General features: G+C 35.6%; 1 protein-coding gene across 1 annotated transcript; it reads left to right on the forward strand.

Moving 5' to 3' along the window:
- The first annotated feature begins 10,555 nt into the window (after positions 1 to 10,555).
- On the forward strand, positions 10,556 to 13,482 carry LOC146897851 (uncharacterized). The gene has a single exon (XM_085736479.1). It carries the CDS (start codon positions 10,556 to 10,558, stop codon positions 13,172 to 13,174), a length of 2,619 nt encoding a protein of 872 aa, XP_085592605.1. The 3' UTR covers positions 13,175 to 13,482.
- Positions 13,483 to 14,053: the final 571 nt, after the last annotated feature.

Below are 14,053 nucleotides of genomic sequence, written 5' to 3' on the forward strand. Positions count from 1 at the left end.
TATCTACGACATCCATGGTTTATTTTAGAATTTTTAAAAAAGGCCAAAATGGGGGTTAATTGAATTTCCTTGTTAATTTACGGATTTTACTCGTTTTTGACCATTTTTCTTTCACTAAAAAGGTCATAAAGTGGCCTAGCCTTATCGAATCGAAGCATGTAATAGTTCCTAGGAAATCTAACAAGCATATCTACGACATCCACAGTTTATTTTAGAATTTTTTAAAAAGGCCAAAATGGGGGTTAAGTGAATTTCCTTGTTAATTTATGGATTTTACTCGTTTTTGACCTTTTTCTTTCACTAAAAAGGTCATAAAGTGGCATAGCCTTATCGAATCGACGCATGTAATAGTTTCTATGAAATCTAACAAGCATATATTCGAATTCCAAGGTTGATTTTATCATTTTCAAAAATGGACAAAATGAGGGTTAAGTGAATTTCCTTGTTAATTTACGGATTTTACTCGTTTTTGACCTTTTTTAATTCACTAAAATGGTCATAAAGTGGCCTAGCCTTATCGAATCGAAGCATGTAATAGTTCCTAGGAAATCTATCAAGCATATCTACGACATCCATGGTTTATTTTAGAATTTTTAAAAACGGCCAAAATGGGGGTTAATTGAATTTCCTTGTTAATTTACGGATTTTACTCGTTTTTGACCATTTTTCTTTCACTAAAAAGGTCATAAAGTGGCCTAGCCTTATCGAATCGAAGCATGTAATAGTTCCTAGGAAATCTAACAAGCATATCTACGACATCCACAGTTTATTTTAGAATTTTTTAAAAAGGCCAAAATGGGGGTTAAGTGAATTTCCTTGTTAATTTATGGATTTTACTCGTTTTTGACCTTTTTCTTTCACTAAAAAGGTCATAAAGTGGCCTAGCCTTATCGAATCGAAGCATGTAATAGTTCTTAGGAAATCTAACAAGCATATCTACGACATCCATGGTTTATTTCAGAATATTTTAAAAAGGCCAAAATGGGGGTTAAGTGAATTTCCTTGTTAATTTATGGATTTTACTCGTTTTTGACCTTTTTCTTTCACTAAAAAGGTCATAAAGTGGCATAGCCTTATCGAATCGACGCATGTAATAGTTCCTATGAAATCTAACAAGCATATATTCGAATTCCAAGGTTGATTTTATCATTTTCAAAAATGGACAAAATGAGGGTTAAGTGAATTTCCTTGTTAATTTACGGATTTTACTCGTTTTTGACCTTTTTTAATTCACTAAAATGGTCATAAAGTGGCCTAGCCTTATCGAATCGAAGCATGTAATAGTTCCTAGGAAATCTATCAAGCATATCTACGACATCCATGGTTTATTTTAGAATTTTTAAAAAAGGCCAAAATGGGGGTTAATTGAATTTCCTTGTTAATTTACGGATTTTACTCGTTTTTGACCATTTTTCTTTCACTAAAAAGGTCATAAAGTGGCCTAGCCTTATCGAATCGAAGCATGTAATAGTTCCTAGGCAATATAACAAGCATATCTACGACATCCACAGTTTATTTTAGAATTTTTTAAAAAGGCCAAAATGGGGGTTAAGTGAATTTCCTTGTTAATTTATGGATTTTACTCGTTTTTGACCTTTTTCTTTCACTAAAAAGGTCATAAAGTGGCATAGCCTTATCGAATCGACGCATGTAATAGTTCCTATGAAATCTAACAAGCATATATTCGAATTCCAAGGTTGATTTTATCATTTTCAAAAATGGACAAAATGAGGGTTAAGTGAATTTCCTTGTTAATTTACGGATTTTACTCGTTTTTGACCTTTTTTAATTCACTAAAATGGTCATAAAGTGGCCTAGCCTTATCGAATCGAAGCATGTAATAGTTCCTAGGAAATCTATCAAGCATATCTACGACATCCATGGTTTATTTTAGAATTTTTAAAAACGGCCAAAATGGGGGTTAATTGAATTTCCTTGTTAATTTACGGATTTTACTCGTTTTTGACCATTTTTCTTTCACTAAAAAGGTCATAAAGTGGCCTAGCCTTATCGAATCGAAGCATGTAATAGTTCCTAGGAAATCTAACAAGCATATCTACGACATCCACAGTTTATTTTAGAATTTTTTAAAAAGGCCAAAATGGGGGTTAAGTGAATTTCCTTGTTAATTTATGGATTTTACTCGTTTTTGACCTTTTTCTTTCACTAAAAAGGTCATAAAGTGGCCTAGCCTTATCGAATCGAAGCATGTAATAGTTCTTAGGAAATCTAACAAGCATATCTACGACATCCATGGTTTATTTCAGAATATTTTAAAAAGGCCAAAATGGGGGTTAAGTGAATTTCCTTGTTAATTTATGGATTTTACTCGTTTTTGACCTTTTTCTTTCACTAAAAAGGTCATAAAGTGGCATAGCCTTATCGAATCGACGCATGTAATAGTTCCTATGAAATCTAACAAGCATATATTCGAATTCCAAGGTTGATTTTATCATTTTCAAAAATGGACAAAATGAGGGTTAAGTGAATTTCCTTGTTAATTTACGGATTTTACTCGTTTTTGACCTTTTTTAATTCACTAAAATGGTCATAAAGTGGCCTAGCCTTATCGAATCGAAGCATGTAATAGTTCCTAGGAAATCTATCAAGCATATCTACGACATCCATGGTTTATTTTAGAATTTTTAAAAACGGCCAAAATGGGGGTTAATTGAATTTCCTTGTTAATTTACGGATTTTACTCGTTTTTGACCATTTTTCTTTCACTAAAAAGGTCATAAAGTGGCCTAGCCTTATCGAATCGAAGCATGTAATAGTTCCTAGGAAATCTAACAAGCATATCTACGACATCCATGGTTTATTTTAGAATTTTTTAAAAAGGCCAAAATGGGGGTTAAGTGAATTTCCTTGTTAATTTATGGATTTTACTCGTTTTTGACCTTTTTCTTTCACTAAAAAGGTCATAAAGTGGCATAGCCTTATCGAATCGACGCATGTAATAGTTCCTATGAAATCTAACAAGCATATATTCGAATTCCAAGGTTGATTTTATCATTTTCAAAAATGGACAAAATGAGGGTTAAGTGAATTTCCTTGTTAATTTACGGATTTTACTCGTTTTTGACCTTTTTTAATTCACTAAAATGGTCATAAAGTGGCCTAGCCTTATCGAATCGAAGCATGTAATAGTTGTTGAGGCAAAATCCCTAATTAATTTTAAAGATAATAAACCAATATGATTAAAGAATTAATGGACTTTGATTAATTCCTTGGTATTTAACTTGTGCTCTTGAGTGTTTTACTAAGACAGGAACAAGGTTTAAATCATACCAAGAATAAAGAAATCAAAGGACATTTGAATTCAAGATCTAACACTGAGGTCAGAAAGTTAGATCAGAATGTTGCTCAGAGATCAGAATGTTCGCACAAGAGATCAGAAGGTTGCTTTTATACAAGCCCAGAATCTCAAGAACATGGATCAAGGTCATGCAAGGCACATGTGACATAAATAAATGTCAAGAGAAGTACTTTTGCATGGATCAATCAAGCAATAAAGGCATATACAAGGATTATGTCAAAAAGGATACTTTATGTTCATTTAAGACTATGAACATTAAAGTCCTAGGAATATTCCACAGGGGAATATCATCCTAGATGTTATATTTACTGCTCTTCATTGTGTTTCACTATTAGGATTTGATTACATCAAATGGTAGTCTTACAAATCATCCTAAGTGAAACAAATGGAACATTCTGATGATCAGAATATTCAGCTCAGCACAGGCCTACTTTATGAACAGTACAGTAGGTGAAAAGCAAAAGCAAAAGCAAAGCAAATCTATCTTGCTCAATCAGAGATAGACACGTATGAGAGTTGGTACAGAACAAGGACCACACAATCTCTCAAAGCCTGTGTATGAAGATGCAGAATCCCACTATATCCTCCTGCACCAAGTTCCAAGGCAGATCTGGCAACTGAACTTTCTGAAGTATGAAGCAAAGTCCATACTTTGGTTATTGCCCAGAAATTCATATGAAAAGCATATGACACGCCCAGAACTTCATATGTTCATTCATATATGATGAACCCAGATGAAGAACATGATGAACCCAGATGAAGATCATCATGAACGCAACAACATTCTGAAGTTCATCAGAGATCAGAATGTTTGCCCAGAATTTTAAGTAAAAGCTTGTGGGACCCAGGACACATGGCATAACACCATTGGACACCCTACAACAGCTATTTGAGCCCAAGGACTCTATAAATACAGTTCAAAGGCTCAGCATTACTTGCACCATTGCAAAGCATACAAGAAAACAACTCTGATTTTGTTTGAAGCTCTTGCAAACTGAAATTGATCAATCTCTAAGGCTTTCATTACTTAGTGCAAATCAATACTCCTTGTTATCTCTAAGATAACTCCTTTCTCTTCTTCCTCCTCTGTTTGATTCACAAACATTCAACTTCCATATAAATTGTAACTAAGTCTCATCTAGCTTTAGGGGTACTAAAGTGTTAGTTTGAGCAAAGGTTGTAAAAGTCTAAGTGGGTAACTTAGCAAGAAGGTGCAAGCCTGCTGAGGCTTAAAGAATACAGGATTGTAATTGTTCAGGTGAACAAAGATTGTAAGGTGCAGGACTTGAGAGGTTATCTCAAGCATCATAGTGGAAACTCTCACAAGATTGTGAGGAGAGGACTAGCCCACATTGGGTGAACCTCTATAAATCTCTGTGTGTTCTTTCTTTCTTCCTTATACTCTTTAATTTCAGTATACACAACACACACCAACACATTTACTTTATTAATCAGTTTCTGTGTATGAACTTCAGAACGTTCTGAGTTCAGAAAGTTAACTTAACCATTCCAAGTAAACTACTTGAGAATAACTTTTAAGTTTCAGGATAATTTTTAAAGGGTCACAATTCAAACCCCCCCCCCTTTCTTGTGACTATTTTATCTACTTCAATTGGTATCAAGAGCCTGGTTCTAAGGGTTTGAACACTTTAACAAGTGTTAGAGAAAAGATTCAGGAAGCATGTCTAAAGTCAAGTACATAGCTGAAGGAGGATCATCAAACAGACCACCACTTTTTGATGGCTCAAACTATTACTTCTGGAAAGGCAAAATGGAACTCTTCCTCAGATCTCAAGACAATGATATGTGGCAAGTCATCACAGATGGAGATTTTGTCCCAACAACCAAAGAAGGAGCTGTCAAAGAAAAGAGTTCATGGTCAACAGATGAAAAGGCTCAGGTATTGTTAAACTCTAAAGCTAGACTCTTTTTATCATGTGCACTAACCATGGAAGAAAGTGAAAGAGTTGATGAATGTAAGAATGCTAAAGAGGTATGGGATACTCTGAAAATACATCATGAGGGTACATCTCATGTCAAAGAAACTAGAATTGACATAGGTGTCAGAAAGTTTGAAGTCTTTGAAATGAGTGAAAATGAAACCATTGATGAGATGTATGCTAGATTTACTACAATAGTAAATGAAATGAGATCTCTTGGAAAGGCATATTCTACTCATGATAGAATCAGAAAAATATTAAGATGTCTTCCAAGTGTGTGGAGACCTATGGTCACTGCAATCACTCAGGCCAAAGATTTGAAATATATGAACCTGGAAGATCTCATTGGATCACTGAGAGCTCATGAAGTGGTACTTCAAGGAGACAAACCAGTGAAGAAGGTTAAAACACTTGCTTTAAAAGCATCTCAGCAAACCCCATCAGTTGCTGATGATGAGGTACAAGAACCACAAGAATTAGATGAAGTTCATGAAGAAGAAGCTGAAGATGAACTTGCACTAATCTCCAAAAGAATTCAAAGAATGATGTTGAGAAGAAATCAGATCAGAAAGAAGTTTCCAAACACCAACAATAGCACCAGAACTGAAGCTGACAAAAGCCAAGTCACTTGTTATGGCTGCAACAAAACTGGACACTACAAGAGTGAATGCCCTGACATCAAGAAGGTGCAAAGGAAACCTCCCTTCAAGAAGAAGGCAATGATCACTTGGGATGACTTAGAAGAGTCAGAACCTCAAGAAGATGAAGAAGCCAACATGGGATTGATGGCTCAGTCAGATGATGAAGAAGAGGTAATTGTCTATAAAACTGATTCTTTTTATAAAGATCTTGAAAGTAAAATAGATAGTCTCTTATATGACTCAAACTTCTTAACTAATAGATGTCATTCTTTAATCAAGGAACTTTCTGAAATAAAAGCAGAAAAAGAAACACTTCAAAACAAATATGATGAATCCAGAAAAACCATACAGATTTTGCAAGATTCCCATTTTGAAATGTCAGAAAAACAAAAAGAGTTAAACAAGAAACAAAAAGGCATTATTTCTATACCTTCTGAGATGAAAAAGGAAAACACACTTTTGAAAAAGGAAGTTGAAACTTTGAAAAATGATCTTACAGGTTTTATAAAATCTACAGAAACATTTCAAAATATCTTAGGATCTCAAAATGAAAGTGCAAAAAAATCTGGCTTAGGCTTTAAGGATCCACACAAAATCATTGAAAGTTTTGTACCTAAAACTAAACCAAGAACTAAATGTTATTTTTGTGATAGGTATGGACATGATGAAAAAATATGCCATGTCAAGAAAAAACTTATCAAAGAAAATAAAATTAATCTTAGTTCAGAACGTTCTTATCTCAATAGATCAGAAAGTTCACAAAAGGCTGAGAAAGCTAAGAAGTCATGCTCCTACTGTAACAAATCTGATCACACAAGACAGAATGTTACAATAAGGAAGGATCTCTTAGAAGAACTAACCCTCAAGGACCCAACATTACATGGGTACCTAAAATTTTTATCTTATCAAATGTAGGTCCTGCCTCAGGGTGCTAGAACAAAGCCATGGTACTTGGATAGTGGTTGTTCTAGGCACATGACAGGTGACAGGAACTGTTTTCTGACCTTTGAAAAGAAGGATGGAGGACTGGTGACATTTGGAAACAATGACAAAGGTAAGATCAGAGGTAAAGGTACTATAGGTAAACCTAACTCTGCTAAGATAGAAAATGTTCAGTATGTAGAAGGTTTAAAACACAATCTACTTAGCATAAGTCAATTGTGTGATAGTGGATTTGAAGTGATCTTTAAACCTAACATATGTGAAATAAGACAAACCTCCTCTAACAAACTGTTTTTCACTGGATCAAGAAGAAAGAACTTGTATGTCTTAGAACTAAATGATATGCCTGCAGAATCCTGTTTCATGTCCCTTGAAAAGGACAAATGGATTTGGCACAAAAGGGCTGGTCATATAAGCATGAAAACCATTGCTAAACTTTCTCAACTTGATCTAGTTAGAGGTTTGCCTAAGATTAGCTTTGACAAGGATAAGATCTGTGAAGCATGTGTCAAAGGTAAACAAGTGAAAAGTAGTTTTAAAACCATTGAGTTTGTTTCAACTCAGAAACCTTTAGAACTTCTTCACATTGATCTATTTGGTCCAGTTCAAACTGCTAGTCTAACAGGCAAAAGATATGGGTTTGTTATTGTTGATGATTTTTCCAGATTTACATGGGTGCTGTTTTTAAAACACAAAGATGAATCTTTTGAAGCATTTCAACACTTTTGTAAAAGAGTTCAAAATGAAAAAGGTTCTAATATCATTACAGTAAGGAGTGATCATGGAGGAGAATTTGAAAATGCATCTTTCAAAACATTCTTTGATGAAAATGGTATTAAACATAATTTTTCTTGTGCAAGAACTCCACAACAAAATGGAGTTGTTGAAAGAAAAAATAGGACTTTACAAGAAATGGCTAGAACAATGTTAAATGAATCAAATGTTGAAGATTATTTTTGGGCAGAAGCCATTAACACATCTTGCTACATTTTGAATAGAGTTTCAATAAGAAAAGTTCTTAATAAAACTCCATATGAACTCTGGAAAAACATTAAACCTAGCATATCTTATTTTCACATATTTGGCTGTTATTGCTACATTCTGAACAATAAAGAAAAATTGGGTAAGTTTGATCCTAAATCAGATAAAGCTATCTTTTTAGGATACTCTACAACTTCTAAAGGTTATAGAGTGTACAATCTAAAAACCCAGACAGTTGAAATTAGTATGCATGTCATATTTGATGAATATGATGAACATTCTCAACCAAAAGAAAGTGAAGACACAGAAGTGCCAACACTTCAGAATGTTCCCAGTCAGAACATTGACACTTCAGTTGAGAAAGAAGATGATCAGAATGTTCAGGATCAAACCTTCCAAAGTCCACCAAGAAGTTGGAGAATGGTAGGAGACCATCCTGTAGATCAAATCATTGGAAGCACAACTGATGGTGTAAGAACCAGATTGTCCTTTCAAGATACCAACATGGCAATGATCTCTCAAATGGAACCCAAGTCAATCAATGAAGCTATTATTGATGATTCCTGGATTGAGGCCATGAAGGAGGAACTTTCTCAGTTTGAAAGGAACAAAGTTTGGAACCTGGTTCCAAATAATCAAGAGAAAACCATCATTGGAACAAGATGGGTTTTCAGAAACAAGCTTGATGAAAATGGTAAGGTTGTCAGAAACAAAGCAAGGTTAGTTGCTCAAGGTTACAACCAACAAGAAGGTATTGACTATGATGAGACCTTTGCACCAGTGGCAAGGTTAGAAGCCATCAGAATTCTCCTTGCATATGCTGCACATAAAAGCATTAAACTTTTTCAAATGGATGTTAAAAGTGCATTTTTAAATGGTTTTCTAAATGAGGAAGTTTATGTAAGTCAACCTCCTGGTTTCATAAGTAAAGAAAAACCAGATCATGTTTTCAAACTCACTAAAGCACTCTATGGTCTTAAACAAGCTCCTAGAGCTTGGTATGACAGACTTAGCACATTTTTAATTGAAAATGGTTTTTCAAGAGGAAAAATTGATACCACACTTTTTAGAAAAACACATGACTCTGACTTACTTATTGTTCAAATTTATGTGGATGATATTATTTTTGGTGCCACCAAAATGAAAATGTGTGAAGAATTTTCCAACCTTATGCAAATTGAATTTGAGATGAGCATGATGGGTGAACTTGGTTTCTTCCTTGGTTTACAAATCAAACAACATCCAAATGGAATTTTCATAAGTCAAGAAAAATATGTCAAAGACATTCTTAAGAAATATAAAATGAATGAGGCAAAAATCATGGTCACCCCTATGCATCCATCTTCAAGTTTAGATAAGGATGAGAGTGGAAAATCTATTTCTGAAAAAGAATATAGAGGCATGATAGGCTCATTATTATATTTGACTGCTAGCAGACCTGACATTATGTTTGCAGTAGGTTTATGTGCTAGATTTCAAACTTGTGCAAAAGAATCCCATTTAACTGCAGTTAAAAGGATTTTTAGATATCTAGTAGGTACTACTGATCTTGGCCTTTGGTATAGAAAAGGTTCTAGTTTTGATCTTGTAGCATATTGTGATGCTGACTATGCTGGAGACAAAGTTGAGAGGAAGAGTACAAGTGGATCATGTCAATTCTTGGGACAAGCATTGATTGGATGGTCTTGCAGAAAGCAAAACACCATTGCTCTCTCCACAACTGAAGCTGAGTATGTATCTGCAGCTAGTTGTTGCTCTCAAATTTTATGGGTAAGAAATCAGTTGGAAGATTACTCATTAAGGTACACAAGTGTTCCTATTTTCTGTGATAATACAAGTGCAATTAATCTTTCTAAGAACCCTATTCAGCATTCTAGGTCTAAACATATTGAAATAAAGCATCATTTCATTAGAGACCATGTTCAGAAAAAGAATATTGCATTAAGCTTTGTTGATACTGAAAATCAACTAGCTGACATTTTCACAAAATCCCTTGTTGAGGATAGATTCAATTTTCTTAAAGAAAAATTGTCAATCATGAAAAATCCCAATAAAGATTGATTACAGATCACTAAGGGCCTTAGACTAAACCCCTTGATGTCATCTGATGCAAATCAGATAGATCTATCATAATCAGAACATTCATCAGAATGTTCCTGAGTTCAGAATGTTCCTAAGCTCAGAATGTTCTTGAGTTCAGAATGTTCATCAGGTCAGAATGTTCATATGATCAGAATGTTCATCCTAACATTCATTCAATCAACATTCACAAGTTTTTTCATCTGAGTTTCATCCTTTCAGGATGTCCACAAAACTCAGTTATATTCAAAACTTGATTTCTGGGTCAACTATCTCATGCGTAAGATTCTGTGTTGACTTTCTCCAAAAATCCTTCTATAATCTCAAGCATTTAATGTTTGGTTATAAGAAGATGAGTTTAAGGTTTAACCACCATGTAAAACCTGAACTATCAAATCAACCAATCCCTTCCATTTCCCACAAACGGCTACTTTTTTCTCTCTCTCCTCTGACCGTTACTTTTCTGCAGTTTCATCTTTTCCAATGCAAAACTGCCATCATTTCCTTTCTCTCTTTCTTTTCCTTCAGCACGTTTGGTCTATATAATCAGTAACCACCTCTGATTATTTCACAACTATCTCAATCCAAAACTTCTTTCTTCTCACTCTCAAAACTCACAAACCCTCTGTTTCTCTCTCTCGCTTACAAAGAAAATGGCAAGAACAAAAACCACTTCAAAACTCTCTGATAATGAAGTTCCACAAGTGGAACGTTCTCAATCACCACCACCAAACGCTGCTGCTGGTCAATCCTCTGATCAACAACCACTAAGTGAAACCCCTGTTCACACTGTTCTTCCAGATGTGGTCTATCCTGCTTTTGATCCACCCAAATCCTCAAAATCAAAAGCCTCTAAGAAACCCATCACCAAACCCAGACCTATTCCTACTAGAAGATCATCTAGGATGAAGCATTCATCAAAGGAACCTAAGGTCTCACATGTGAATCTTGTCTCTGACGAAGAGAAGAAGACAGAATCAAGTGATGATGAAAGAGAAGAAGATTCTGAAGAGGATCCAGAAGAAGAAATGGAAATTCCTGAAAAGGAAGAAAAATTGGAAGAAGACTCTGAGCAAACTCTCTCTGAAATAGTGAAATCCATGAGAGTACACTCAAAGAAAGGAAAGAAAGTTGCCACTCCCTCTCCATCAAAAGGAAGTTCATCATCTCAGGAAGATGATGATGAGAATGATGAGGAAGAGTCTGAAGAAAAGACTCCTGAAGAAGAGGAGAAAATTTCTCCTAAAAAGCATGGCAAAGGAAAAGACATTGCTAGAGTTGCTGCTGTTCTAAAAGCTCAGAGAGCAGAGAAGATTGCCCTCAGACCAATGAGCAGAACTAAGTGTTTTGAGTTTGATAGCTTAAAGACAAAAGGTTGGGATCTGAAGAAATTCACAGATCCACAAGGCTGGACTAACTTTGTGTCTCTACAAGAGCACACCTATGAAGGTTTGGTTAGAGAGTTCTACATTAACTTGATTGTGAAGCAGAACAAAAGGGAAAATGAGAACTTTCTCATCTCTTCTGTAAAAGGAGTACAGATCACTATCACTCAGGATTTCCTCTCTGAAGCCTTGAAAATTCCAAATGAAGGTAACAAACTATTTTCTTGTTCTTGGTTTGATGACCTCAGAGTTAGCAAAACTCAACTCATAGCCAATTACACCAAAGAAAATCTCACCTTTAACTTCACAAATCTAGTAGATGTCCCAAAAATCCTTCACAACATGATTAGGCACACTCTAATACCAAAATGTGGATCTTTTGATGTTGTCTCTGACATGGACCTATGCATCATCCACCATCTCATAAGCAAAACCAAAATTAACCTTTGCTTTCTCATCATTCAACACATGATTGACTCATGTTTGGCAATGAAACAAACTGTCACTGGATTGCCCTATGCAATGCACCTTACACCTATATTTCAGAAGGCAAAAGTGCCACTTGAGGGAGAACCACGCAAGCTTGACTTCATGAAGTTCACATCAAAGACTTTAGGTCAACTACGCACCACCACCTCAAATATGCCTTCCTTCACAACCTCAGGCACTTCTGGATCTTCTAAAAGGACTTCTAATCAGAATGTTCAGAAAACCAGGAAGAAAAGAAAGGTAGAAGATATCAGAGATGAATCTCCTAAGAATGCAGAAGTCAGACCTCCCTCTCCACCAGCTTTGGAGTTGTTTTCTCAAGTTTCTCAACTTGCAAAGGAGATTGTTCAAGAAGGAAGCTCTCAGTTCAAGGCCTTGATTGGTGAATCAATGATTGAAGATGATGCTCAGAAGGATGATGATGCATCTCTTCAAAGGGAAGCTGAGAATGTTAAGCAAGCAACTGAGATTCATGAAGGTATATCTCAGATGGCTGGTAAGGAAAACTCTGTTGATCCAAATCAAAGAGTTGAAGAAAATACTGAGAAGATAGCTCAGAATGTTGATGAAGATACTCAGGAAGTGGCAGAAATTTTAGCTTCAAACATGTCCATGGAGAAAGATATTCAAGTTGAACAAATGGAGTTCACAACTGGATTTGATCTCAACATTGAAGATGTCAACACTGACTTCAACAATGATGTGTTCCAAGATGGTCAGGACACCACTCAACATGTTCAGGAACCAGCTGCAGGTCAGAATGTTGAAATCTCTGAAGCTCAGAATGTTGAAATTCCTGCTGAAGATGTTCCAGTCAGTCAGAATGTTCAAGTCTCTGCTGGTTTGAATGCATCAAATGAGCCTCTTCTTGCTCAAGTTAGCCAGCTGTCAGCAGATCCAGTGCCTATGGCCTCAGGATCTTTGCCCTCTGTTGAGGTACAGCTCATGGCTCAAACTGGTCAGAATGTTAACCTCTCATCCTCCACAATGGGATCTGTTGCTGGTACAAGCAACTTTTTGGTTTCTAACCTTCCAACTCCAGACACCATTCCCTCATACACTCCACCACCACCACCAATGAAAACTACCACCACAAGCAAGCTTCCTAATATGGCTGCTCTTTTTGACTCCCTCAATACCTTTGTGTCTGCCAACAAAGAGAAGGCTGAAGCTTCTGATGCTGTTCCACCTGCTGCACCTACCAAGCCTTCAAGGGCTGAGAAGTTAGCCTCAAGGGCACTCAGGGTCTCCACCAAGACACACAAAATTGTCTGTGCTTTGGCTGATTGGACTGTCAAAGTCCATGCTCCTGGTCTGGCCATTGATCCACCAGTTTTTGATGATCCATCTGTGTTTGAGTCTGAACCATCCTCTGATTCTGGGGATTCTACTCCCTGAATCTTTCTGTATTGTCCTCCCTATCCTTTTTGCAGATGACTAAAGGGGGAGAAGCTTTAGGATTTAAGTCTTAAGTTTTTCTTAGTTTTAGGCCCTAAGTAGGTCTAGTGATCACTAGTTATTGGAGTTAGAAACTTCACTTTTTGCTTGATCACATGCTTTGAATTTCTTTTTGTTTTTGAACCATATATTCATGTAATTGTACTTCATGCTTTACATTAATGAATGATATTGAGTTTGGTTCAAATCTGCATATTTTTTATTTTATGCAATGAATTATGAAATTGAGGGGGAGCTTTTTAAAGTTCTTAAAAACTCTGCATAATGAATTATAAAAATGAGGGGGAGCATTAAAATAAATTTTCAAGCTCTGTTATTCTTCATATATAATCAAAATCCTTAATCCTAAATCATAGGTTTATCATCTTCAAAAAGGGGGAGATTGTTGAGGCAAAATCCCTAATTAATTTTAAAGATAATAAACCAATATGATTAAAGAATTAATGGACTTTGATTAATTCCTTGGTATTTAACTTGTGCTCTTGAGTGTTTTACTAAGACAGGAACAAGGTTTAAATCATACCAAGAATAAAGAAATCAAAGGACATTTGAATTCAAGATCTAACACTGAGGTCAGAAAGTTAGATCAGAATGTTGCTCAGAGATCAGAATGTTCGCACAAGAGATCAGAAGGTTGCTTTTATACAAGCCCAGAATCTCAAGAACATGGATCAAGGTCATGCAAGGCACATGTGACATAAATAAATGTCAAGAGAAGTACTTTTGCATGGATCAATCAAGCAATAAAGGCATATACAAGGATTATGTCAAAAAGGATACTTTATGTTCATTTAAGACTATGAACATTAAAGTCCTAGG

Source organism: Medicago sativa, chromosome 8 (assembly GCF_051527215.1).
Source record: "Medicago sativa cultivar Bolivia chromosome 8, Bolivia_mono, whole genome shotgun sequence".
Taxonomy (NCBI): domain Eukaryota; kingdom Viridiplantae; phylum Streptophyta; class Magnoliopsida; order Fabales; family Fabaceae; genus Medicago; species Medicago sativa.

What these genes read in the sequence shown, in the direction of transcription:
- LOC146897851 (XM_085736479.1), top strand. Translation starts at nt 10,556, where the DNA reads ATGGCAAGAACAAAAACCACTTCAAAACTCTCTGATAATGAAGTTCCA.